At 41.2% G+C, this 27,605-nt stretch overlaps 1 protein-coding gene across 3 annotated transcripts in view; it reads left to right on the top strand.

The window, feature by feature from the left end:
- The window catches only part of pcsk5b (proprotein convertase subtilisin/kexin type 5b), a 328,288-nt gene that overhangs the window by 20,447 nt on the left and 280,236 nt on the right, over positions 1-27,605 (top strand). For all 3 annotated transcript variants that reach the window (XM_072281530.1, XM_072281531.1, XM_072281532.1), the window contains exon 2: positions 7,710-7,814. In XM_072281530.1, the coding sequence (XP_072137631.1) occupies positions 7,710-7,814 (105 nt within the window). The remainder of the gene's footprint in view (positions 1-7,709; positions 7,815-27,605) is intronic.

Below are 27,605 nucleotides of genomic sequence, written 5' to 3' on the forward strand. Positions count from 1 at the left end.
TTGGTTCAAGGGTGAGAATAGAGAAATAAAATGAATTTTTGGCTCAAAAGCAATAGGTGAGGAATAATGAGTGACCTTCCCTGTTGGATCACTGTGTCGGGCTTTCATGAAGGATGGTGCGGTTGACTGAACTAAAGGCTACAGACAGGTCAAGGATGAAAAACATCTTTATTGGGATGTGATTTGCTACATTGTTCCAAGCCATTTTAAACTAATATATCTAACAGTAAGATGGTAGCACGCTTGGACGAAGTGGCCAACCAAAGGTGCTTTTGTCATTTTGAAATGTCTTTATGATCGCAATTTAATGCTGGAAATGGGAACTTCAAGTGCTGTAGGCCTACCCCATCAGCTAGTTGCTCCTTAGCAGAGGAGCTGGATGTGGTGTGGACTGTACTGCTGTGATGGAGTCAGCATACGAAGGCGGTGTGCAGGCTAGCAATGAGTGATTGTCTTGGACATTTTTGTTGTGATTGCAAAACCCTTTTGGACATTGGTAATGAAAAATGCTGCATGTCCGGTTCACTAGTTCATTGCTACGACTGATGGCAGGGGAGCCGCGTGGTCTCAGTTATAGCGAGGATAAGGCCTTGTGCCGCAGGCCAAGAGGGGAGATGTTGGAGGGCTGGCCGCTCCCGCTGGCACTGTCTTCCAGTGTTCACTTAGTGGAAGACGAGCTGGATAGTGTGCATGCATATGTTCTTGTCAACAACACCCATGTACCATCAATTTACAGGACACTTGCGACCTGGGCTATATTTTGTGTGGCTGTTTACAGCCATGAATGTGCCTTGTGCTGTGTATGACTGTTGGTAGTTTTGCACTTTGACCCCAAAGAAACTGCTTTGTTTGTGTTCCTGAATATTCATGTATGGTTGAATGATATTAAACTTGAATTTGAACTTAATCAAAACTGGTTGACTGCAATTTAACAAGAAAATCCAAAGCACGTGTGTTGCCATGGGTATACACCATTGAAATGAAATACTGTAGCTTAAGTATTTTGAGAAATACCTTGTGCACTAAAAAATTGGTGAGATGTGATACCGGGCAATACTAGAGGACCTCCTTTATGGTGAGTGGGGGAAAGTTTAGGGGAGATGTTAGAGAAAAAAAACTACGGTTGAGGCTGATATAATGGAGACATTTTTTTTTTAAAAAAAAAAGCAGCTCTTAAATAGACACCTGGATATCAGAAAAATGGAGGCAGGAGGAAAGGGTTTGATTGTGAAGTAGGTATATACTGGTAGACAGCCGGGCCTGTACTCTCTTTTATGAGATGATGAGGATTGCTGGTAGAGGTATGGTGCAGCAGTAAGGAGGACATTGGATGAATTGGAGACGTTTCAAAAACAATTCCTTGATAAGATGGACATAGGTTTGAGAGACTACACATTGAAGGACATTAAAAGGGAGGTTATAGGACATAAAAAGTTACAATACTGATAGAACATTGCATTAATGACAGACTGTTTGGTCCATGATGTTGTGCCCATCTTGATGTCAATTTGTAGCTCATGTTCTTCTCTCCTTTGTATCATCCATATCCCTCCATTCTATTCATGTCTATCTAAAAGCCTTTTAAATGCCACCAAATTGCCTGCTTCCACTAGGACCCCAGGAACCTATGCCATGCACTTGCCACTAAGTTTAAAATAAGATCTACTTGCCCAGCACTTTCCCTTTAAACTTTTACACCTCCCCTTGCTGCACACCCAGCTTTCTAATAAACATCTTCTGGTGTTTGACGTTTTACCCTGGGGAAAGATTCTGACTGTCAACCCTATCTGTGCGTCTCATAATTTTAAGCCTTTCAGGGTTCCAGTCAGCCTCCTTTGCTCAGGGGACGACGACCCAAATACATCCATCCTTGTAGCTCATAGGCCGGCTGGTGGTGCAGTGGCATCAGCGCTGGACTTTAGGGTGGAAGGTCTTGAGTTCGAATCCAGCGGGCTCCCATGCACGCTTTCCATCCGTGCTGGGTTAAGTGTCGAGCTAGCAACTCGACTTCATTTTTAAAAAAAAAAAAGAAATTGCCTGCTACAGGAACATCAACAGTAAAAGTTGATGGCCTATGCTCTCTTGTGAGTTGAAAGGCAATTTCTCTTTCTCTTGTAGCTCATAATGATCCAAACAACACTCTGGTAAATCTCTTCTGCACCCTCTCCACAGTCCCCATGTCCTTTTACTGTGGCAACCACAACAGTTTACAATACTTTGTAATGCTGTAGAGCTGCTGCTTGGTGTTACTACTCTTGTGCGCAATACCCTGACCAATGAAGGCAAGTGTGCCATATGTTGCCTTTACCACCATGGCCATTTGCATAAGCACTTTCAGTGAACTATGTACCTTCACCACAAGATCTGTCTGTTCCTCAATGCCATTAAGGGGTCAATCATTAACTGTATACTTTCATTTGCCCTTCTAAAGAGCAGCATCTTACACTTGCCAGAATTACACTGCATCTGCTGCTTCTCTGCTCATTCTCTGATAATTTAAATTGTGCAGCCAATTGAGCCTTAATACAAATTCATAAATAAGTACCCACTGCTAAATAAATCCCAGGGGAAAAGTTGTCTTATGCTGTCAAACTCTCATTTGTGTTATTACTAACGAGTCAAAAAATTGCTTTAAATTCAATGCATGTTCATGACTGTAGCAAATTCCTCGCAAACCACTTCAAATGGTTGGAGTTCCACATGTACTACAGATCAATGTTTTTGTGTATAATTCCAGAGATTTTTAAAAAAAAAAGTATCAGAAATTACCTGCTCTTTGTACATCCACACTAACTAGTTATTGATTACTTGTCTATGCACTTAGTTTCTGGAATGTTAGTAATAGCTCAGATACAGTAAGGTCTAAGCAATATACTGACTTTCAGGTAGGAGTACAAGTTAATAGTGAAGTGAACTTCATAACATAAACTTCGGAAAATGTGAATTAGGCTCTAATAAAACCACACCAGTGGTGGGGTGGGAGGAGAGAACTTGCTGTGGTATCAAATAAATTCAATTTCTGGGATGTGGATATTGTTGATTATATTCTTTCTGCTGTCTTAAATTGCCCCAACAATGTACTGATTAATTACTGCTGTTCTCCCTTACTGCAACAAGCAAGGAGGCCATGCAGCCTATTGAGTTCACGTTAACTCCTGGCAGAGCAATCTCATCCCCATCTTTCCCCATCTTATTTCCATTGTCCTAATATTTATTTATTTATTCTGTCCCTCTGTCCCTCTGTCCCTCTGTCCCTCTGTCCCTCTGTCCCTCTGTCCCTCTGTCCCTCTGTCCCTCTGTCCCTCTGTCCCTCTGTCCCTCTGTCCCTCTGTCCCTCTGTCCCTCTGTCCCTCTGTCCCTCTCCCAATGATTTTCTTACTAACTTGCACTAAGGGGTAATTCACAATAACAAAGCAATAAGCCAGCTATGGGATGCATGATGAAACTGGTATCCACTGGAGCTCTTTGCAGTAAGTGGGGGAATGTGCAGGCAGGCCAACGTCAAGATCAAACCTAGATCCATAGAGCAGTGAGGCAGCACTTGTAGTTGCATCAGCATGTCACTAGTGAGAGTGCTTTCAAAATGTGGTTACATATGAACTTCCATAATTTAAACCAGCTTTGAAGAAAGCTGTGTTTAACTTGGTAGTATAACGTGCAAGTTGGTGAAGTGTTTCCATATGCCAGTTGGACAAGGATTTTCCTTGTTTGTAGAGAGAGCAGATTTAGGAAGTGCTTTGGAGTAAACTGAGCATGAAATGGCTGTGCATCACGTAACTTGTGAGACCTTTAGTCTTGGTGCCATGGAACTTGTTGTGGATGTTTGAATCAGTTCTTAACACTGTCCTGGGTTGGCTGGGTGAGGAAGGCACCATTAAGGGGTGACTATTTACGTGCAGCTACAATGGGAATTATCAAATATTCCTATTTAGGGCTGCTCTGCTGATCAACTGGTGGTAGTGTGCATGGACATCTTCAAACTCCCACTGCTGCTTTTGGAGGCTCCCAACTTCAAAAAAAGTGACAATCGTACCAGTGCCCAAGAAGAGTAGTGGGGAGTTGTCTCAACGCCTATTGCCCAGATGCACTTGCATCTACTGTGAAGTGCTTTGAGTGGTTAGTCATGGTTAGATTCAACTCCTGCCCAAGCAATGACCTGGACCTGCTACAATTTATGTCTTGCCACAAGAGGTCTATAGCAGATATTATCTCACTGACTCTCTACTCACTGGGTCAATAACAATACCTACACTAGACTGTCATTTATTTACTACAGCTTGGCATTCAATACATTCATTCTCTCATTTCTAATCAACAAGCTCCAAAGCCTGGGCCTCCGCCTCCATCTGCAACTGGATCCTCAACTGGAGACCACAGCCTGTGCAGATCAGAAATATTCCTCACTGACAATCAGCACTGACACATGTTGAGAATGTGTGCTTAGTCCACTGTTCTACTCTCTACAATCACGATTGTGTGACTAGGCACAGTTCAAATGCCATCTGTAAATTTGCTGATGATATAACTCTTGGCATAATTTCAGATGGTGATGAGGAGGTGTACAGAAGTGCGATAAATCAGCTGGTTGAGTGATGTTACAGCAACAAGTTTGCACTCAACATCAGTAACACCAAGGAGTTGCTTGTAGACTTTAGGAAGGGGAGGTTGGCGCACACTCCAATCCTCATCGAGGGATCAGAAGAGGAAAGGGTGAGCAGTTTCAAGTTCCTGAGTATCAGCATCACTGAAGATCTATCCTGGGCCAACATATTAATGCAGTTCCAAAGAAGGCATGATAGTGGCTATATTTCATTAGGTGTTTAAGGAAATTTGTTATGTCACCAAGGAAGCTTGCAAATTTCCACAGACGTACCATTCCCACCCTCCCCCCACCTTCACAGGGCCTCTGCCCCTTCCCACGACAGTCCTGACGAAGGGTTCCGGCCTGAAACGTCGACCGATTCTTTTCCACGGATGCTGCCTGACCTGCTGAGTTCCTCCAGTGTGTTAGTGTTGCATGTACCATTCTAACTGGTTGCATCACTGGTATGGAGGGGCTGCTGTACAGGATGAGGAAAAAGCTGCAGCAAAGCTGTAAACTTTGTCAGCTCAGTCATGGGTGCTAGCCTCCCCAGCATTGAAGGCACCTTCAAAAGGCAATGCCTCAAAAAGGCAGCATCCATCATGAAGGACCCCCTCCACCCAGGACCTGCCCTGTTCTCATTGCTACCATCAAGGAGGACGCAGAGACACGCATGTATCCTTGAATACTGCCTCAGTATTTTTTCCTCTTTTTGTTTTTAAACTAATTTAATTTTCTTTTTTATACATGCTTATTGTAACTTGTAGTTATTGTGTATTGCAATGTACTGCTGCCACATATACCAAAAAAAATTTTCATGACATGTGCCAGTGATATTAAACCTGATTCTGATTCATTCATCTGAGTTCACTAGGAGTATAAGGATGGTCACTGTAGGAGCTGGATGAAGTCCTTTTTTTTAATTCTGTGCTCCATTTTTTTGTTACAGTGGAAATAACAGTATGCACGGCACTCTTGGGTCTGGTATTTAGGATTTCTTGCTTTGTTTTTGTTATTACCAGATAGATTAAATTCCTTATTAGTGTTCTACATCAAATGAAGCCTAAATTAAAATGTCTGATCTAGATATAAAATGACAAACTTAACTGTCCATACAGTTAGATATGTTAATTGGTTCAAGATCAGTGGAGGATGTTACCGTGTTGCTTCTGCATCTTAGTGGATCATGCTTTAAATAAGTGTATGTGTTTCGTGGTCAATTCCAGGAGTGATAGTCACACACTTAAGTAAATTTAAAACTTTTCCTTTGGGCATCAAGTACCTGTATTTTCCATTACTTGCATGGAAGTGATTATGGATTAACCATAAATTTCACAGATGATTGAAACCAGGTATGCTCTGTATCCTTAACAATTAGGTTATCACTACAGAACTCTGTCAGCCTCCCAAACTTAAGTCTTGAATTAGCATTATTGAAAGTTAAGATTGCAGGTCCATCACGCACGTACAGCTTTGGGTAATGTTGACTGATGTTTTGAGAATGTTGCTTTCTTTTCCTTAAGAGTTTGATTATAATAGCAAATGCTGGTTAAAGTGGTGTTCTTGTCAACTTGAGGTCTCTATGGTGGAGTTTGACTGGAAATTTAATGAAGCTACTCTTATTCATACCAAAATGCAGTACCTGGTTTAAAGAAAACTGAATCTTCTCTCTTCTCTTCCACCCCCACCCCCCGTGTTGAGTCTTGTCTTTGTCTTGGTGGATTCCTTCATATAGCTGTGGAAAAATTAGCTTCACTGCAAGGTGTGTTGTAGTTGGGAGTTGGGCTGTATCATGACAACTCTGTATCGTGGTATCAGGATGGAATGCCATTATGGTTGTGTTTCATTTGATTATGACCCAAGCTGCTTTTGTCAAATGAACGTATGTAATATTGTGTTGCCAGGGAAGGGTGATTCACATACTTGGGTTGTTTGTGACTTTACTGCTGACCCATTTCATAAATAAATGAGGCTTTCTAGACACGCAAATATGAGGAATTCTGCAGATGCTGGAAATTCAAGCAACACACATCAAAGTTGCTGGTGAATGCAGCAGGCCAGGCAGCATCTCTAGGAAGAGGTACAGTCGATGTTTCAGGCCGAGTCCCTTCGTCAGGACAAACGTCCACTCGGCAGTTTGAACTTGAAGAGTAAAGATCTGGAGTAACAATTATTTTCTCCTTTACACTGTATACTAGAAATGACAAATTTGCAGTTGACCAACACAACAAAAAATTTAAATCATCATCTGATTTAAAGCATACCATGAGGTCTAATTCGTTCAAAGAAGCAATTTTGGCTCATGCTTTCGTGGGCTGCTAGTTTAATTATGCCAGTGAACATTTTCTCCCACTGTGGTCTCTACACATTTATAAATACGGCCTTTGCTGCTACTTGGAAACGTTGATAAGGTCTGGCTTCTTTTGCCAGTGAGCAGAGGGGAAAGTTCCATTGTGCTTTTGATCAGACGTTCATTCAGATCTTCCACTATTAATATTTCAAAAATCATGTAGTAACAATTAAAGTGAATAACTTGTAGGTTTGGAATTGGTTTGATCATGGGAACTGACTTTATCTTAAAAATTAGGGTTTTGGTACTCATCAGTAAGGTTCAGAATTCCTGTTTCACTTGCAGTGGAGTTGGGAATTTCTTTATTGTGACGTTCATGTTTTGCATAAGTTTTTAAAAAATCTAACTTCAAATCCCTTGTAAAATATATTTGTCGGTAAACAAATGATTCTTTTTAAAACTAAGGTTTGTTATCTACTTCTACAAGCACTGATAGTAAAGATGACAATTGATATTACCATAATATGCACAGCTTGATATCTAGGGCTGCCTGTCTTTCTGAGGCTACATATCTTGTGTAGAAACAGCAAAGTACTCCTGTATTGAAAGTTTTGTCAATAGAATATGAAAAGATTACCTTCAAAACCAAATGAACTCATGAAAGGTTAATGTGCATTTTGTATCATGTTGCTTTTTCTTTTTGCGAGAGATGATCCTGGAGGTCAGAGTAACATTTGAGATCATCTAGATTAAATTAAATTGAATAATTTATGCAATACAGACAAAAGGAAGAGTTTAAATGGAAACTTAATTAAACTCTTTTCTTTTCCTTAACAGATTGGGTCCTTGAAAGACTACTACCACTTTTATCATAGTAGGGCAATGAAACGTTCAACTATTTCTAGTAGAGGAACACATAACTTCATCTCAATGGAACCCAAGGTATGAAGATTTTCATATTTTAATAAACATGAAAACCTTTTCCATAAAGGTGTTTAATAATTAATTTGTAATGTCATACAAGGATATGTTCTGAGATTGCTGAATTTGGACGAGTTGACATGTTATTTGGTAACTGAAGGGGAACGCTGTTGAGGTCATGATTAGATTTGGGGAGTGCTCATTATATGGTGATCACCCTACAGATGAAACATTCATTGACCGTAATTAAAATGACACTGAAAGCTTGATCAAAGAATTACAAACTTCTCAAAGGGCTCAAACTATGTCAGTTCTGAAGTAAAAGGGTGGGGTTGCAAACTTGTAGATTTTCCAGCAGATGAAACTTGGGGACTGGTGCACAATCAAGCCAGGACAAGAAAACTGACCAAGTTAAACTTGATACTAAATATATTTTATTCAGCAATGTAGTATATTCACTAATCCATCTTCTGTATCATTCAGTAAGTTTCATTTGAGTGATGCTGGCTCTGTCATTATTGTGGAAGACTCCTAACCCAAAACATTGAAGAATTATTTTACGGTTAAACACAATTGAAAGTACATGTGATATTGGATAAATTCAGTGCAGAGTCGATCCTGGAGTCTTGACCATAATTCCAGAAATTTGTATGGGGGACACAGAATTTACATATCTAATAAATTGTGATTGTAAGGGTAAAATCATTGATTTAAGATGTTAAAAATGATATTTTAATTCCATTAAAATATTCATCAAATTTATTAATTGAAGAGCACTCTTTATTCCCTGATTTTTTTTTACATTGTATGAATCAACTAAGCCTAGCTGAAACTTGAAACTGTGAAAGAATGTATTAGCTTTGGAATGACAACTTGACGCCTGTGGATCAGGATCTCTACTTAATCAAGTATTAGGTCCATTCTGTTTTCCCAGGTTCAGGGACATTGTCCAATAACACAACAAAGAATGAACAGAGATTTAATTTCCTTCCTAGTGAACCATTAGCAAAACACTAGGCATCAGTATTATTTTCCAGTAAGCCATCAAAGTATTAATACAGAAATCGGGATGTGACCTAGTTATAACACCAAGTATGGACAGGGAATATGGTCTGTTCCCACCTTTTGTCTGTATGTAACTTCCATATCTTACTGTACTACTTTAGGAATTGATGATTAGCAGTATTCTGCATAGTTTTTAAAGCCACATATTTTGTAAATGCTAAAAGGTTGTGAAAAATGAATGAGTGCCACAACTTTATTGCACCTAGTTTTTACAGCATGTAAAACGTTTTAATGTTTTTGTTAAATGATTACTTCTCCTTCACCCAGAATTTCACTATCATCTGTGGTGAATTTGGAAACCACACTGCATAACTGAATGTCACAAACATTTTTAATTTGCCGCATTTGTATCAAAACATAGTCGTGCTTCAACAACCAGCGCAGTCTGAATATGTGCTGGCTGCAGCCTGCAACTGTCACCATGCTTTCAGCACCTACGTAGCATGTCCAGAACTTAGTAACCCTAACCTGTCTGGCTTTGGAATGTGGAGGAAACCCATGTCTTGGAGGCAATGTACAAATTCCTTACAGACAGTGGTGGGAATTGAACCCTGCTCACTAATGTTGTTAAGAGCATTACACTAACTGTGCCACTACCAAGCTGTCCACACAAGTTGTTCATAAGGCTCACCTATCGCATCCTTCCTCTTCTCAGTATTCCACAATACCATAAGATACGTGAGCAGGTTTGGTCATTCAGTTCATCAGGTTTGCTGTGATCGTGGCTGATTTATTAATCCCTGTCAACCCCATTTTCCTGGTCTCTACCCATAACCTTCAACAACATCACTGATCAAGAACCTATCAATCTCTGCTCTAGATATACCCAATGACTTGGCCTCCATAGCAAACTGTAGCAATGAATTCCACATACTTACTATCTTCGGGCTAAATGAATTCCTTCTCATCTCTGTTCTAAGGGGATATATTGTGAGACATTTATTCTGAGACTGCCCTCTGGTCCAATACTCCCTCAATACTGGAAGCATCCTCTGCATGCTCATTCGATCCAGTCCTTTCAATATCTGATAAGTTTCAATGAGATCGCCCTTTGTACTTATAAACTCCAGTGAGCCATCAAACACTCCTCATACATTAATCCTTTTATCCCCAGGGTCATTCTTGTAAACCTCTGAATCCTCGCCAACACATCCTTCCTTAGATATAGGGCCCAGAACTGCTCACCGTACTCCAAATGTGGTTTGACCAAAGCATTTATAAAGCCTTAGCAATTACATCCTTTCTTTTGTCTTCTAGTGTTCTCAATGAATGCTAACATTGTACTTGCCTTTCTTACTGCTAACTTAACCTGCTAATTAAACCTGCTAATTAATCTGTAGGGAATGGTGCACCAGGATATCCACACATTAGATTAGATTATGAGGACACTCAGTCCTGGTTTACTGTCATTTAGAAATACATGCATTAAAAAATGATACAACATTCAACCAGAGTGATATCACAAGAAAACACAGGACAAACCAAGACTAAAACTGACAAAACCACATAATTATAACAGAGTTACAAAAATGCAAAGCAATACCATAATTTGATAGTCATAGTCATACTTTAGTGATCCCGAGGGAAATTGGTTTTTGTTACAGTTGCACCATAAATAATTAGTAATAAAACCATAAATAATTAAATAGTAATATTTAAATTATACCAGGAAATAAGTCCAGGACCAGCCTATTGGCTCAGGGTGTCTGACCCTCCAAGGGAGGAGTTGTAAAGTTTGATGGCCACTGGCAGGAATGACTTCCTATGACGATTTGATAAAAAGCAGACCATGGGCATAGTAAACAAAAAAGTCTCAAATTCCCAAAAGACTCATCTCATGCAGGCGGCAGAAGGGAGGAACTCTCCCCACCATGAACCTCCAAGCGCTGCCAACTTGCTGATGCAGCACCATTGGAAGCACCCGACTGCAGCGGTCTGTCCGAAAACATCAAGCCTCCGACCAGCCCCTCCGACCCAGCCTCTCCGAGCACCATCCTCTGCCGAGCGCTTCGACCCCGCCCTGGCTGCCAAGCAACAAGCAAAGCTGAGGACTTCTCTGGAGATTCTGGACCACACAGTAGCAGCAGCAGTGAAGCAGGCATTTCAGAAGTTTCACCAGATGTTCTTCCGTGCTCTCACGTCCATCTCCATCAAATCAGGATTGTGCACAGCACTCTACTTGAGAAATAACAGACATCATCACCACCGGAGTGGCCGCTGCGAGCTGCGTTGCGCCGCCATCTTCCCTTCTTATAGAGTATTTTGACAGAATTTAAAAATATATATGTATTTCTTTTTAAATTCTACCAAAATGCATGAGCAAACATTTCTCTCTGTGGTGGTATTCATCTGCCACCCTTTTGCCTGTTCTCCTAATCTGCCCACGCAGACTTGCTTCCTCAACACTAGCTGCCCTCTTTCTGTGCCACTTGCAAACTTGGCCACAAAGCCATCAACTCCATCATCCAGTTCATTAACATACAACATGAAAATTTGCAGAACCATCACTGACCATTGGGCAAATCTCTAGGTGCCAGCAGCCAACCAGAACTCTTTCCCCCTTGATTCCCGTTCTTTGACTTCTGCAAGTCAGCTAATCTATCCATGCTGGTACCTTTCCTATAATATCATGGGCTTCCATCTCATTTAGCAACCTCGTGTAGCACCTTGTCAAAAGCCTTGTCAAAATCCAAGGAACAACAGCTACTAACTCTTGTCATTTCTGCTTGTTACCTCCTCTAGGGCCTTTCCTTTCACACCCACGTCCACTGACAACTCATTCCACACTTGCGCCAGCCTCGGAGTGGAGAATTTCCTCTCAGATTTCACTTGAGCATTTCACCCTTCATCCTTAACCTATGACCTCAGATCTAGTCTCACCCCAACCTCAGTGGGGGGAAAAGACTGCTTGCATTTCACTCGCCTCATAATTTTGTATACCTCTGTCAAATCCCCACTCATTCTCCTGTGCTCCAGGGAATAAAATCCTAATTTATTCAAGCTTTTCTGATAACTCAGGTCCTCATCTCAGCAACATCCTTGTAAATTTTCTCTCTTCGTGTAGGTAGGTGACCAGAACTGCACACAATACACCAAAATTTGGTCTTACTCGTACAACTTCAAAATGACATCCCAACTCCTGTACTCAATAAGCAGAATTATGATGGCCAGTGTGCCAAAAGATCTCTTTACAACCCTATCGGCATGTGGCACTATTTTTATGGAATTATGGGTCTGTATTCTCAGATCCTGTTGTTCTCCCACACTCAATGTCCTGTTGTTCAGTGTTGATGTCCACTGTGCCACCAATCTTGGCAAATTTGCTGATCCAGTTACCCCATTATCATCCAAATCATTAATACATATGACAAACAACGATGAACCCGGCACTGATCCCTGCAACACAGCCCTAGTCACAGACCTCCAGTGACCATCTATTACCATTCTTCAACTTCTCCCACGAAGCTGATGTTGAATTCAGTTTACTGCCTCATCTTGAATGCCAAATAACTGAGCCTTCTGAACCTGCCTCCCATGCAGGACTTTGTCTACAAGGACTTTTGCAAGGCCTCTGACAATGTCCTCTATTATCTTTCCTGGTAACCAGAACAACTGTAAAATTAGTTAAACATGACCCACCAAGCTCGCAGCCATGTTGACTATCCCTAATCAGGCACTGTATCCAAATACTTATACATCCCTCTCCTAGCATTTCTTTGAAAATTTACCCATGACTCTGGCTGGATTCACTGGCCTCTAATTTCCCGGCTTATGCTTAGAGCCTTTCTTGAACAACATTGGCTATCCTCCTGTCCTCTGGCACCTCACCCATGGCTAAGAATTTTTAATAATCTCTGTCAGGGCCCCTGCAGTTTTTTTGGCACTAGCCTTCCACTATGGCTGAGGGACACTTTGGCAGGCCCTGGGGACTTTTCCAACCTAATTGGTCTGTAGACAGTAAACACCTCCTACTGTCCATGGCCCCTCTTATTTCGCCTCAGTTTATAATACAGGTGTGTTTATATAAAAAAAAAAAAAAAAAAAAAATCCATTTCAGATCTTTATTCCACCATGAGCAGGTAAACATGCTGATCTTGAAGAGGACCAATTTTGTCCCTTGCTTTCCTTTTGCTCTCAATATATTTGTAGAATCCTATGGGATTCTTTTTCACTTTGACTGCCAGAGTAACTGCGTCTTATAGTTCTGAATTCTCTCAAGTGTTCTCTTGCATTCCTTGCACTCCTCAGCAACCTCATTTGTTCCTTGCTTCCTATACACCTCCTCCTTAACCAGAACCTCAATATCCCTTGAAAACCTGTTAGACTTGCCTTTTATTCCAATGGGAACATACAAACTCTGTACTCACAATATTTCACTTTTGAAGGCCTCCTAGTTGTAAACATTCCTTTATTAGTAAACAACCTAAACAAATCCACGCCTGCTAGTTTATTTCTGATGCTGACAAAATTGATTTTCTCCAAATTGGAATCTCAATCTGAGGACCAGCCCTAAACTTCTCCTTAATTACCTGGAAACTAATGGAATTATAATCACTAGATCGCAGATGTTCACCTACACACACTTCTGTCACTTTTTTCCTGAACGTGTACGACAAGCTCCTATTCCATCCTGTCCTTTTACAATATAGGTGACCCAGTCAATATGTGGAATGTTGAAGTCACCTTATCACAACCTTATTTTTCTTGCAACTGTCTGCCACCTTTCAACAAATTTGCTCTTCTAAATTACCCTGACTATTGGGAGGTCTATAATATAGGGAGCCACAGTAGTGTAGTGGTTATTGTGACACTACTCCAGCTTGGGGTATCAGAGTTCATAGTTCAGCTTTGGCAGTGTCTGTAAGAAGTTTGTTTTTCCTCTGAGCACATGGGTCTCTCACAGTTCATCCCTTGTTCTTCAGTTCCGCCCATATAGCGTCAATAGATGACCCATTCAATCTCTCATGTTTGAGAATTGCGGTGATACTTTCCCTGATGAACAATGCCATTCCTCTTCCTCTATCATGCCTAAAAGCATGGCACCCTGGAACACTGAGCTGCCAATCCTGTCCCTCCTGCAACTAAGTCCTACTACAGACTACAATATCATAATTCCATGTGCTGATCCTTGGTCTAAGCTCATCGGCCTTGCCTACAATACTCCTTGCATTAAAACAGATGCAACTTAATTCTTTAGTCCCACCACGCTGAACCTCTTGGGACCTGTCTTTGTACGTAGGCTTAACATCTAGTTTCCCTGGTACTCTAGTTTCCATCACCCTGCAACTCTAGCTTAATCTCCTAGAGAATCATGAGCAAACCTTTTCACAAGGATATAGGTCCCCGTTCAGTTCAGGTGCACACTGTCCCATTTGTACAGGTCCCACCTTCCCTGGAAGAGCCCAATAATCCAAAAAATCTGAAGCCTACCCTCCCATTTCCTGAGCAATCTGTTATTGTTATGTTTCTAGCTTCATTAGGTAGAAATCCTGAAATCACACAGGAGTGCCTGTCCTTGGCACCTAACTCGCTGAACTCAATTTGCAGGACCTTGTCACCCTTCTTGACTGCGTCATTGGTATTGACATGGATCACAACATCCATCTGTTCACCTTCCCCCTTAAAATGCTATGAACAGTACAATACATTACTATCAGTTACAGTAAATACATCTTAAAGTACTGAGAGCAAAATAATGAGGTTGTGTTCATAGACCATCAGAATTCTTCCGAATAGTTAGTTTAAAACTTTTTTTCTGTTTAATTACACGTTACTCAAATCTTGCTTTACTGAAGTTTTGTCTTTTGAAATGGTTTGAATATCATTCGCTGTATTTACTGCTGCAGATGGAAGGAACAAATGCCTCTGCCTGATTAGATACTAAGTGCCTATTGACTGGAACATTTATGTGTGTTTAATCTCAGTGCAGTGTCAAAAAATAGATATATCAATGAGCAAGGTGGTAATCTCGGGATTGCTGCCTGTTCCATGCGATGGTGAGAATAAGAACAGAATGACGTGGCTGAAGATTTGGAGCGGGGGCAGGGATTCAGATTTTTGGATAATTGGGACCTCTTCTGGGGCAGGTGGGACCTGTACAAAAGGGATGTGTTGACTTGAATCAGTGAGGGATCAATATTCTTGTTGGCAGGATTATGAGAGCTGTTGGGAGCAGTTTAAACTAATGTGGCAGGTGGATGAGAACCAGTGTGGTAGTGCTGAGGATGAGCTAGCAGGTTTACAAGATGGATGTAACACGAGTGCAAGGAAGGACAAACCAGTGATTGGGTACAAATGCAGGTAGAGCAAAGAGTTCAATTTTACCACACAGGCAGAATTCAAAAGGACAAAGAGTGCAGGACTGAAGGAGCTGTATTTAAATGCGCATAACATTTGGACTAAGGTGGACGAACTCGTGGTACAATTAGAGATTGGTCGGTATGACATTGTGGGCATCAGTCATGGCTGAAAGAAGGCCATAGTTGAAAGCTTAACATCAAAGGATAAACTTTGTATCAAAAGGACAGGCAGGAAGGTATAGACAATGTGTGGTTCTGTTGGTAGCCAATGGAATTACATCTTTAGAAAGAGGTGACATAGGGTCAGAGAAAGTTGACTTGGTGGGTGGAAGTTAAGAAAATGCAAGGGTTAAAAAAAAAAATGATGTGAATTATGTATTGGCCTCCAAATAGTTGCCAAGATGATGTAGGGTTGAGATTGTAAAGGGAGCTGGAAAAGGCATGTAACAAGGTTAATGTCACATTTGTAATAGGGGACTTCGATATGCAAGGGGATTGGGGAAAATCAGGTTGGTGTCTGATCACAGGAGGAAATTTGTTGAAAAGCCTACGAGATGGCTTTTTAGAGCAGCTTGTGTTTGAGCCTACTCGGGTAAAGGCTATCTTAGACAGGGTGTTGTGTAATAATGCAGATCTTATTAAAAGCTTAACATAAAGGAACCCTTAGGAGGCAATGATCATAGTATGATTGAATTCAAACTGCGGTTTGAGAGGGAGAAGCTCTAGTCACGTGTATCAGTATCCCCATGGAATAAATGGAATTACATAGACGTGAGAGAGGAGCTTGCCCAGGTGGATTGGAGGATACTGGCAGAGATGACAGCAAAGGAGAGATGGTTTACTCAGAACAGCTTACTCTTGGCCCCACTCCTGGGTTCAGAAACCAAAAAGTTCTAGTTTGCCATTGATCCCGGATGTACCGTAAAAAGATTTGGATTAAAGTGAAATGAGGACTGAAAGTCTTGCTCTTTACAGGATATCTGTATTTTAGAAATGTACTGAAACTTTTAGCAGCATTTTCCTCTGGATACAATGCACATTTCTGTGTAAATGGGATCTGCAATATGCAGCTTCAGTTTGGTCACTTGTGCATTCATCAGGTAGATATGTAACATTCTCCAGCTGATTTCTTTACTCCACAAATGGTGACATTGCTTAACAAAGCCTCTAAGTAAATGGTGATTAGTTTGGTTAGCATTTCTGAAACTGTGGCACTTTTACTTCTGTTTTTTTTTAAAATATGATTATGATGTGCAACTAATTATTGTTGAAATTATTACTTAGAAATTAGACCATGCAGTGTTCTTTTCAAATACAACATGTTTCAAAGTTAAGGAAGGTGTGTTTTTTCTGAACCCAGGAAAACTCATTGACAAAAAATGGTCTAAAAGGTAGTTTGTGTTTGAATGGGCTATACACATAATTAGAGACAATAGACAATAGGTGCAGGAGTAGGCCATTTAGCCCTTCCAGGAAGCACCACCATTCCACTGTGATCATGGCTGATCATCCACTATCAGTATCCAGTTCCTGCCTTATCCCCATAAACTTTGATTCCACTATCTTTAAGAGCTCTATCCATCTCTTTTTTGAAAGCATCCAGAGACTTGGCCTCCACAGCCTTCTGGGGCGGAGCATTCCATATATCCACCACTCTCTGGGTGAAAAAGTTTTTCCTCAACTCCGTTCTAAATGGCCTACCCCTAATTCTTAAACTGTGGCCTCTGGTTCTGGACTCACCCATCAGTGGGAACATGCTTCCTGCCTTCAGCGGGAACATGCTTCCTGCCTGCAGCGTGTCCAATCCCTTAATAATCTTATATGTTTCAATAAGATCCCCTCTCAGCCTTCTAAGTTCCAGAGTTTACAAGCCCAGTCGCTCCAATCTTTCGACATATGATAGTCCCACCATCCCGGGAATTAACCTTGTGAACCTGTGCTGCACTCCCTCAATAGCAAGAATGTCCTTCCTCAAATTTGGAGACCAAAACTGCACACAGTACTCCAGGTGTGGTCTCACCAGGGCCCTGTACAGCTGCAGAAGGACCTCATTGCTCTTATTCTCAATTCCCCTTGTTATGAAGGCCAGCATGCCATTAGCTTTTTTCACTGCCTGCTGTACTTGCATGCTTGCTTTCAGTGACTGATGTGCAAGAACACCTAGATCTCGTTGTGCTTCCCCTTTTCCTGACTTGACTCCATTTAGATAATAATCTGCCTTCCTGTTCTTACCACCAAAGTGGATAACCTCTCATTTATCCACATTAAACTGCATCTGCCATGCATCTGCCCACTCACCCAGCCTGTCCAAGTCATCCTGCATTCTCATAACATCCTCCTCACATTTTACACTGCCTCCCAGCTTTGTGTCTTTGGCAAATTTGCTAATGTTATTTTTAATTCCCTCATCTAAATCATTAAAATATATTGTAAACAGCTGCGGTCCCAGCACTGAACCCTGCGGTACCCCACTGGTCACCGCCTGCCATTCGGAAAGGGACCCGTTAATTGCTACTTTGTTTTCTGTCAGACAGCCAGTTTTCAATCCATGTCAGTACTCTGCCCCCAATACCATGTGCCCTAATTTTGCCCACTAATCTCCTATCAAAGGCTTTCTGAAAGTCCAGGTACACTATATCCACTGGCTCTCCCTTGTCCATTTTCATCCTCAAAATTCCAGAAGATTAGTCAAGCACGATTTCCCCTTCGTAAATCCATGCTGACTCGGACCAATCCTGTTACTACTATCCAGATGTGTCGTAATTTCATCTTTTATAATTGACTCCAGCACCTTTCCCACCACCGACGTCAGGCTAACCGGTCTATAATTCCCTGTTTTCTCTCTTCCTCCCTTCTTGAAGAGAGGGACAACATTAGCCACCCTCCAATCCACAGGAACTGATCCTGAATCTATAGAACATTGGAAAATGATTACCAATGCGTCCACGATTTCTAAAGCCGCCTCCTTAAGTACCCTGGGATGCAGACCATCAGGTCCTGGGGACTTACCAGCCTTCAGACCCAACAGCCTATCCAACACCATTTCCTGCCTAATGTAAATTTCCTTCAATGCATCCATTACCCTAGGTCTTTTGGCCACTATTACATCTGGGAGACTGTTTGTGTCTTCCCTAGTGAAGACAGATCCAAAGTACCTGTTCAACTCATCTGCCATTTCCTTGTTCCCCATAATAAATTCACCTGCTTCTGTCTTCAAGGGCCCAATTTTGGTCTTAACTATTTTTTTTTCCTTTTCACATACCTAAAGAAACTTTTACTATCCTCCTTTATATTCTTGGCTAGTTTATCTTTGTACCTCATTTTTTCTCCGCGTATTACCTTTTTAGTTACCTTCTGTTGCTCTTTAAAAGATTCCCAATCCTCCGGCTTCCCACTCGTCTTTGCTATGCTATACTTTTTTTATTTTTATACTGTCCATTACTTCCCTTGTCAGCCACGGCCTCCCCTTACTCCCCTTAGGATCTTTCTTCCTCTTTGGAACGAACTGATCCTGCACCTTCCGCATTATTCCCAGAAACACTTGCCATTACTGTTCCACTGTCATCCCTGCTAGGGTATTGTTCCATTGAACTTTGGCCAGCTCCTCCCTCATAGCACCATAGTTCCCTTTGTTCAACTGTAATACTGACACTTCCGAGTTTCCCTTCTCCCTCTCAAATTGTAGATTAAAGCTTATCATATTATGGTCACTACCTCCTAATGGCTCCTTTACCTCGAGGTTCCTGATCAAATCCGCTTCATTGCACAATACTAAATCTAGAATTGCATTCTCTCTGGTAGGCTCCAGTACAAGCTGTTCTAAGAATCCATCTCGGAGGGACTCCACAAACTCCCTTTCTTGGGGTCCAGCACCAACCTGACTCCTCCAGTCTACCTGCATGTTGAAGTCCCCCATAACAACTGTAGCGTTACAACTGTAATGTACGTTATAACTGTACAGCTGTGTCTACAACTGTAGATATAGAAAGAATTTTGTAATAAAGTGACTAATTACTTCAGAAAGCTGGAGTTTGCAATGAAGTAGTTCAAGCAGGCAAAGACAATTATTTACCTGGACAAAGCAACTTCTCCAACATTGGATGTTTAGCAAACCTACCATCAAGGTGGTGGAGAGGTCCAATGACTGAACTTCTCACCTCACCCCTCCACCCTCCACCTCACCCCTCCACCCTCCACCTCACCCCTCCACCCTCCACCTCACCCCTCCACCCTCCACCTCACCCCTCCACCCTCCACCTCACCCCTCCACCCTCCACCTCACTACCACTCCCCAATGGGCTAAATGTTAACTATTTAAAATAAAACTAGGCATTTCTAGCAGAGGGCATGTGTTGGTCTTATGAAACCTGATTTCCTAGCTTTACATGTTTCTGGAGGAGAATGCGGAATAGATACAGATGAATCCTGGGTTTTTGTTGAAGAGGAAATCATTACTTTAGATGGAGATGAGGTTAAATAAATGAAGTCAGGAAAGATGCCAAATTATCTGTACACGAGAGGGATGAAATGATTTGTAAGATGGTACATCAATACAAATAGTGTATTTGCTGGCTTTTTATACATGACTCCACTTGCTGGCTTTTTGTACTGTATCTCAATTTAGAAACAAAATTTGCACATCTTTTAATATTGGGGAAAAATGTAATTTGCACTAGTGCCTGTTGTCATGTGATTAAAAAAAAATGGGTCAGAGTTAGATTTTTGGGAAAGTGTTAAAGGAGAAAACGTTCTTTTAAAAAAAAAGAAAAATTCAATTTCCAGGAAAATACCTAATTTCCAGGTTATTATGAAACTTGTAGAAATGTGCTTATTGATAATCGCACAATTATAATTTTAAGTATGCACTTTTATTCTGAATTCCCTACCAGAGGAAATTGTCTGTCTTTCACTGTGATCCATTTACCATCCTCTCAATGATCAATCTCGCTCAAAACCCAAATAACTAATTGGGTCTTTTTGTTGCCAGAAAAGCAGATTTATCACCTGCAGTTTTTACGGCAGCAATTTCTGCTCTTGGCCTCTAGCACAATGCTTGTTTAGAGGTAGGTGTAGAACTTTGGAAACAAAATTCATACTAGTTACTTTTGTACTTTTGGATTTTTTGCCTAAATTAATTTTATTGAGTGAATCAACATTTCAGTGTAGATCCCAGCTAAAAAGAACCTTTCTGCCCCATCTCTCCTCAATAACCATAATATTAGATGAAAAATTGCAGCTGAATATTTGGAGTTGACAAAATCAATTTACACTGAATATTCATTTGGTATTGGAAGCTTTTCTTTTAAAAGTGAGTTGGTTATAATGGTGTTGGATATGTGTACATCCTAATTCTAGCAAAATAGTGCTTGTCTGCAGCATTTAGTTGTAAAGGTATCTATAAATGATCTTTTATTCTTACTGAAGAGCTTGCGGCCTTAAACAGCTGAAGTTATTTTAGAGATGGAGCAAGCAGACAGAAATGAAGGAAGCAGCACACCTGTAAGGTAGACTTGTCTCTTCAAATCCAGAAAGAAATGTTGCTGGTGAGAGCTGGTGTGTGCTGTCCAGGACATGGAAGTTTAGCATATGACCCATAGTGCAAACACAGATGAATTCATGACACAGTGCTATAACAAGTCCAAAAGATTCCTGATCCATTGATTATGCATTCTACATATTTTCCCTTGTGCAAAGAGATAATGAAGACATTGGTTATATTTGCAAATTGTAAAATTGTGGCTTTTCATATTTGGAAATTAAATGATTAGGTTCATTCATTATAAGTACATTGAAACATATAGTGAAAAGCACCATTAGCGTCAATAACCAACACAGTCCGAGGACGTGCTGGGCACAGCCCACGAGTGTGGCAGTGCTTCCGGCACCAGCATAGTATACTCGCAAGCCATACCTCTTTAGTGTGTGGGAGGAAATGCGCACCCAGAGGAAGCTCATGGTCGGGGGCAGAACATACAAACCTCTTTCAGGCAGCGGCAAGAATTGAACCCTTAATCACTGCACTGTAAAGCATTGTGCTAACTATTACACTACTCTCCCACCCTGGTACTTGGGGTGTTTTTTTTTTTGAATCAGTAAATGATATGTCTCAGTTGTCAAAATTGCAGGCAGGAATTGTAGGCTTAATTATTGAATTACAATAGAAAAATCAGAAAAATGTAAGATTTTATGTGGTTATATAGAATGAGGGTGTGAAATGTTCATTGCTTAAACTAAGCCACTCTTGGCTCTGGTTGTAGTATGACATGCGTGTATTGACTGCCAAGAACCTGGCAGGAAGTCTACTGGCCTGGTCTTTAAAACAGTTCAAGCAAGCAAGTTCATAAATCAAAACTCCGTGGTACTCTTATGTGGTCTAAGCTACAGCGGTCGCTGTAGGTGCTCGCTTCTGTGGATGATTACACACATTTCCTTCAGCAAGTGAATCGTACTTATGCAAATATTTGGAAGGTTTTCAGTATTCTAAGAAGTACTTGTTTAGATATACTGGTTACTTTGTTCATGTAAAAAGTTGTTTCGTAATCAAATCTCTTTGCTTCTGTTCATAGAAAATAGATTTACCCCTGCACGTTTGGTTCTATTAGTTGTCATTTTTCACATCCCAATCCTTGGGTCCTAAGCTGAAAATAGGCAAAGATGCTGGAAATCTGAAGTGAAAAACTGAACAAACTGGAAACAGCACACCAGGCAACATCCGTGGAAAAGGAAATGGAGATAACGGTCCAGGTCAAAGACCTGGCTATCAGAACTTTGGAGCATCTTCATTAAAATTGTGAAGAGTTTTTATCTTCCTCTTGGGAGCCTGGCTTTCAGGGGAGTCCAGTATGGTGTAATCTACTACAGTACAAGAGGTGCCTTGGAGTAGGTTAGTTGGACTGTTTGACTTTTGACTGTCAAAAGATTTTGGGATCTTTTGAATGTCCTTGACACTAATAAATATTCACCAACTCTTGACGTGTGTAAAATAAAACTGACATTATTTAATTTCTTGCATATTTAAAAAGCTTGTGGCAAAATATTAAAAAAAAACTGAAAATAGCATCAAAACAAGCCACCTTGTCTTTCTCCCAGTAGCCTCTATCACACATTAATTTGAATGGAGATTTTTAAAACCTCCATTGGTCTGCCAGTCAAAATATCTAGGAAAATTCATCAGGAAGTTTTTGGCAATATGTAAGTAGCTATGGCCTGAGGAAGGGGCATGGTGGAAGATATCAGTACCTTCTTGGATTGTTTAAAAACCATGGAACCTGGGAATTGTGTGGGAATGCTCACATCGGTGCTGATATTAACAATGGGTCGATGCTAAGGTTGTGCCAACAGCTTTGATGTGTGACTGATAAAAGTAGGAAGGAGTCCAGTTTAAGTGTTAATGTGAATTGTTTGATTGCAAGGAGCGGAGAGAGGGTCTGGACATGGATGGTAGCAGAGAATGGAGAAAATATAAGGTGGTTTGAATTTCTGACTCCTGCACCATGCTGCAAATACAAGAGAGGGCAACTTTTATTCAATTTATTGATCGGTATCTCAACTCTGTTCATTCCTGTGATAGGTCCAAATTCCTTGGTAAATTTATCTACTGCCTGATTGTTCTTTCTCTTTAAACTATCATTTGTTTCACAGTTCACATTCTTTTAGAACATACCTCTGGATTTTCCTTAAAAATGAAAGGAAAACTGTTCTGATTTCTAAATGCCCTTGCATTACATTCATCTATAGACATTTCAGATAGCTGAATTAGATTGTCATTTATATAAATTTGAAAGTGAGACCTAGTTTATGCCTTCTGTAAAGTTAATCTGAATCTTTTCCTCCTATGGTATTGTTATTCTTCCTGAACGCAATAGCTCTGGTGGGTTTACATAAGGTGTCGCACACCTCCAGCAACATGCCTTCCTTGCTCTTCAGTTTTTCTACCAGAAGTCCTACCTGATTACTTTTGTTGCTGTCCATTCACTTTTAATACTTACATACTCTGATTCCCATTCCCTCTATGTAGCTCCCAGTCACTTGGTATTATGAATATATTTGAAAGCATAGTATTAGAAAATATACAGTAAGGTGTGGCACAGTAGTGTAGCGGTTAGTGTAATGCTATCCATCATCAGCGATCACTCGGAGTATGATTCTTCTGGTGCTTGATCTGGTCGCTTTTGGGTCTTGAGATGACTGAAGAGGCTGTTTCATGATCCACAAGTCCTCTTGTAGAGTTGGCAGATATAGGTCATGGAAGAGGTGATGGATGTAGCTGGATGGGCCTTTCCCAGTCTTGCCTTGCGTTGAAGTCACTTGGTCTCGGCGGCACGGTGGAGGTATTCAAGCTGTGCAGTCCCCTCAGAGATGATCCTTCTCCAGCTTTCCCTATCCTGTGCTAATGTCTCCTATCCTTTCAGGTTGATGTTACACTTCCTTGGATGGGACTTGATACTGTCCTTGAACTTTTTATTCTGCCATCCGGGACAGCGCTTTGCATCCTTGAGTTGGCTGAACAGTTGTTTAGGGAGGTGGAAGTCAGGCATACGGATGATGTGGCTAACCCATCACAATTGGTGTTGAGTCACAACTGTGGCTTCCTCCAGGATGCTGGAGTTGGTACATCTGTTCTTCCAGCTAACTCTCAACCCTTTGGAGGCGTCTTTGATGGTAAGTTTCTAGGGATTTTATGTGCATGCTGTATGTTGCCAATGACTCCATTCCATATAGCTATAGCTTTATTGAAGCTTAGTATTGGTCTTGATATCCTGATCTTCAAAAGGCCTCTTTCTCAGCCTGGCAAAAGCTCCATTCATACAGCCTATTCTGAGATTTATTTCAAGGTCAATGTTGACACTTGAAGAAGGAAGGCTGCCAAGATGTAGAAAATGATCAGAGTTCTCCAGAGGGATGTTGCCAACTTGGATGATTGGAGGTTTAGGAGCTCGATCTGGAGCAGGTTGGTGCAGGATAAGAGCTTTCTTGATGTTTAGATCAAGTCCCAGGAGCTTGTATTCTCTGGTAAAAGCATCCATTATGCATTGCAGATCCTTTGCCTGTTGGAGCTCTGTGATGAAAGTGGTTATCACTTTGCTCTTTGTCTTGAACCTGTTAAGGTTAAAGAGTTCCCTATCTGTCCTATAGAAAATCTGGACTCCTTGTAGGAGGTCTTGCTCTGTGAGGTGAAGAATGGTTGCAATGAAAATGGCAAACAGATTTGGGGGAATGATGAACCCCTGTTTGGCTCCGGTCTCAACCTTAAAAGGTGCTGTTTCAGAGCCGCTGTTGCACTTGTATCATTGTGTAAGGGCTACATGATCTTGGGGTATTTCTCTGGGCACCCAATTTTGGACAGTACATGCCAAAGGGCTGGACAATTTAGAGTCAAATGCTTCTGTAAGGTACATAAGGGGGGAGATTTTATTACCAGGCCCTCTCCTGCAGTTGACGTAAATATCATGTCAGATGTTGCTTTGGCTCAGGCAGGAAATCTTTTAACAGAGGTGAAGGCTGGTCTCATAAAATTTGGGTGAGAACGTTTTCTGTAGTAGGGAGGAGGGAGATGTCGCTATAGTTTCCGCAGTTAACTGTGTCACCCTTTTTTTGAAGAGTGTGACAATCAGGGCATCCCTGAGTTCAGCTGGAATCTTCTCCTGGTTCCAGATCTTGACAAGGAGGGCAAGAATATGATTTGAAAGTTCTGTGTCACCTTCCTTGAATTCTGCTGGAATTCCATCAGGCCCAGTTGCCCTGTTGTTTAATTTCTTGCAAGCCATTTGCACCTCTGATATTGGGAGGTTTACTCATGTCCTCCTTCATGGGCCGTTTTGGGAGCTGGTTTATGACTTCAATGTCAATAATGGTGTTATGATTAAGTCACTCTTGAAAGTGTTCATTCCATCGAGAATTGATGGCATCATTGTCCTTTAGCAGCCTTTGTCCATCTATGGAGTGAAGGAAATTCAGGCTACAGTGGTCAGGGCCATGCACTGCCTTGGTGGTAATAAAGAAACCCGCGAATTCGGCAAAGTCAGCAATCTGTTGTACTTCTAGGGTTCTCTTAGTCCACCACCAATCCTTTATTTCCCTGCTCTATGCTGGGCTATGGCCTTAGCTTTGGAGTGGGCTTCTCTTTTTGCCTTGCAGTTGATGTCCTCCTGCCAGGTGCAGAAAGTTTTCCTTTTGTTGATTAGCTCTTCTGTTTCATTGTCATTGAAATGTAATGCTATTACAGAACCAGTGACCCAGGGTCAATTCCCACCTCTATGGGGTTTGTACATTCAGCCTGTTTTTGCTGGGTGCTTCCACATTCCAGAGATGTATGTTAGAAGGTTAATTGGTCACGTGGGTGATTGTTAGTAGGTAATTGGGTGGCTTGGGCTTGTTGGACCTGAAGGGCTTGTTTCTGTGATGTATCTCTAAAAATAAAAATGCCCTTCTCTCACCTGCTAACCGTACTGGATAAAGATATGATATTTCATTTTCTATTAATGATGAGATAAGCACACGTTAACATTGTCTTTTCTAATGGTGTACAATAAACAGACCCAAAATGCTTTCTAAACCTGTGGTGAAACTATTGAAATGTTGGCAATTCTAAACTGAAATCACTAGTAGTAAATCATCCTTAAGCCTATAAGAAGTAGTTAAATTTCAGCTTTTATCCATTTTGTAGGCTGGTAATTATGTTCTACACTTAGTGTTAAGATTTTGTGTATGATGAACGCACAATGAAATGAGGCATCTAGGAGTCCAATTTAAAATAAAGGAGAAAGCTGTACTGTCTTAAGTCAAATGAACATGGTGAAGATGACACAGTTTAATTAAAGTTAATTATCCTATCTCAGGGTATCGTTGTAGGAACTCCTCAGGGCAGTGATATAGGCCCTGACATTTCAGCTGCTCCATCAATTCCCTCTCCATTTCAATCTTCATTCCCACAGAAGGTGAAGGCATTTGAGGTGCTACAAGTAACAAGATCCAGACAATATTTATGAAGTGAATTGGTAGTGGCAAGAGTGACCACTGCAAAGAAGATGGTCTGAAAATCTACCCTTGGCATTCAGTGCTGAGTGACCCACCATTGGTCACCTCTGATGGACTAACTACAAGTACAGATCAGAGACTGGGGTACCTTGTACAGTGATTTGTTTTTTGATACCTTGGAGCTTTTCTACTGTTTCGAAGGTACAAGAGTGAAATGCCATGCTCTCCACTTCCTTAGAGTGCATCTCCAAGAAAAGTTGAAGCTTAATAATCAGTAAAAAGCGATCACCTTGACTAGTGTGGCCTCGCCTCTTGTAAGAAATACTGTAACTACCTGCCAAGTCTACCACATCCCTTCAACCCTTAACTTTTGCTACCTTGAACCACTGCAGATGACAGTAATCCTAGGGCACACATCTGCAACAGTTTTGCAAGAGGTGGTCAATTAGTCCCTTTCCAGACTATCTTGCAACTTTTTTTCCCCCATTCAACACAATGCAGATGGACTACAGGAAATCAACTAAAATCTCTGCATCTGAGCTAAAGAGCTCAAAAGATGTAAATTTAAATGATCTACTTGTCCTTATTGTACTGAGTGCCTTGTTCACGTCTTACCTGTAATTGACCTTCCTGTAAAAGTGAATGCTTCAATATGCTGTCCAAAATTTGCAGTTTTTTTTTTTAAACCTTTCTGGCTGCCGCTGATTATTTTCATCTGTTTAACAGACATTAAGTTTCTAGATTTTTTTGTGTGTTTTAAAGATGTGACATGTCGGTGTTAGATTGCATTCACATAATTGTTCATTATTTGTATGTAGCCTCCTGGTAAGCCTCAGGCTCGCTCAGCTCGCTTTCATCTGGGGGAGCAGGCATCGGCCCCACCAAACTGGGTAATCAATTTTGTGTAGATGCTGTGTGATGTACTCCACCCCGCCAACTAACAGACAGTACACCAAATGCGATTAAATAATTACATTTTATAAGTATTTTTTGGAGATGGGTTAGTAGAAACAAATACAATAAAGGCATCAAGTCAGTAACTCTTATCAGTTCTGTGCACAAATAATTCGTTGGAGCTCTTACAGAACCAGGTCTCCCTTTCCTCCAGTCGATGTCCTCCGAACTCCGCCGACCCTCGAATGGGGCCACCCTCGGTGGTCGACCAAACGCTCCCCATGAGTCTGGCCTCGTCTCCTCTCCTCACCGAAGACCCTGGGCCTCGGACTCTCGCTTGGGGTCCGTTCCATCACCCAGTTTACAGCATCTCTCGGGTCACGTCTCCTCTCTCTGTCCCCATTGCGCCTTCTCTCCAAAGCCCGCGAAAACAATAGTTTACAGACACACAAGAAGGAATAACATCTATCCCAATTGGTTAGCAAATGAATACAATTCTCTTTATCAGTAATTATAACCCAAACAAGCTGCTACCGTTAACTCAGCAGTTAACATTACAGAGAAGCCATTTTATTAT

The sequence above is a fragment of the Mobula birostris genome, chromosome 17, assembly GCF_030028105.1.
Source record: "Mobula birostris isolate sMobBir1 chromosome 17, sMobBir1.hap1, whole genome shotgun sequence".
Lineage (NCBI taxonomy): Eukaryota > Metazoa > Chordata > Chondrichthyes > Myliobatiformes > Myliobatidae > Mobula > Mobula birostris.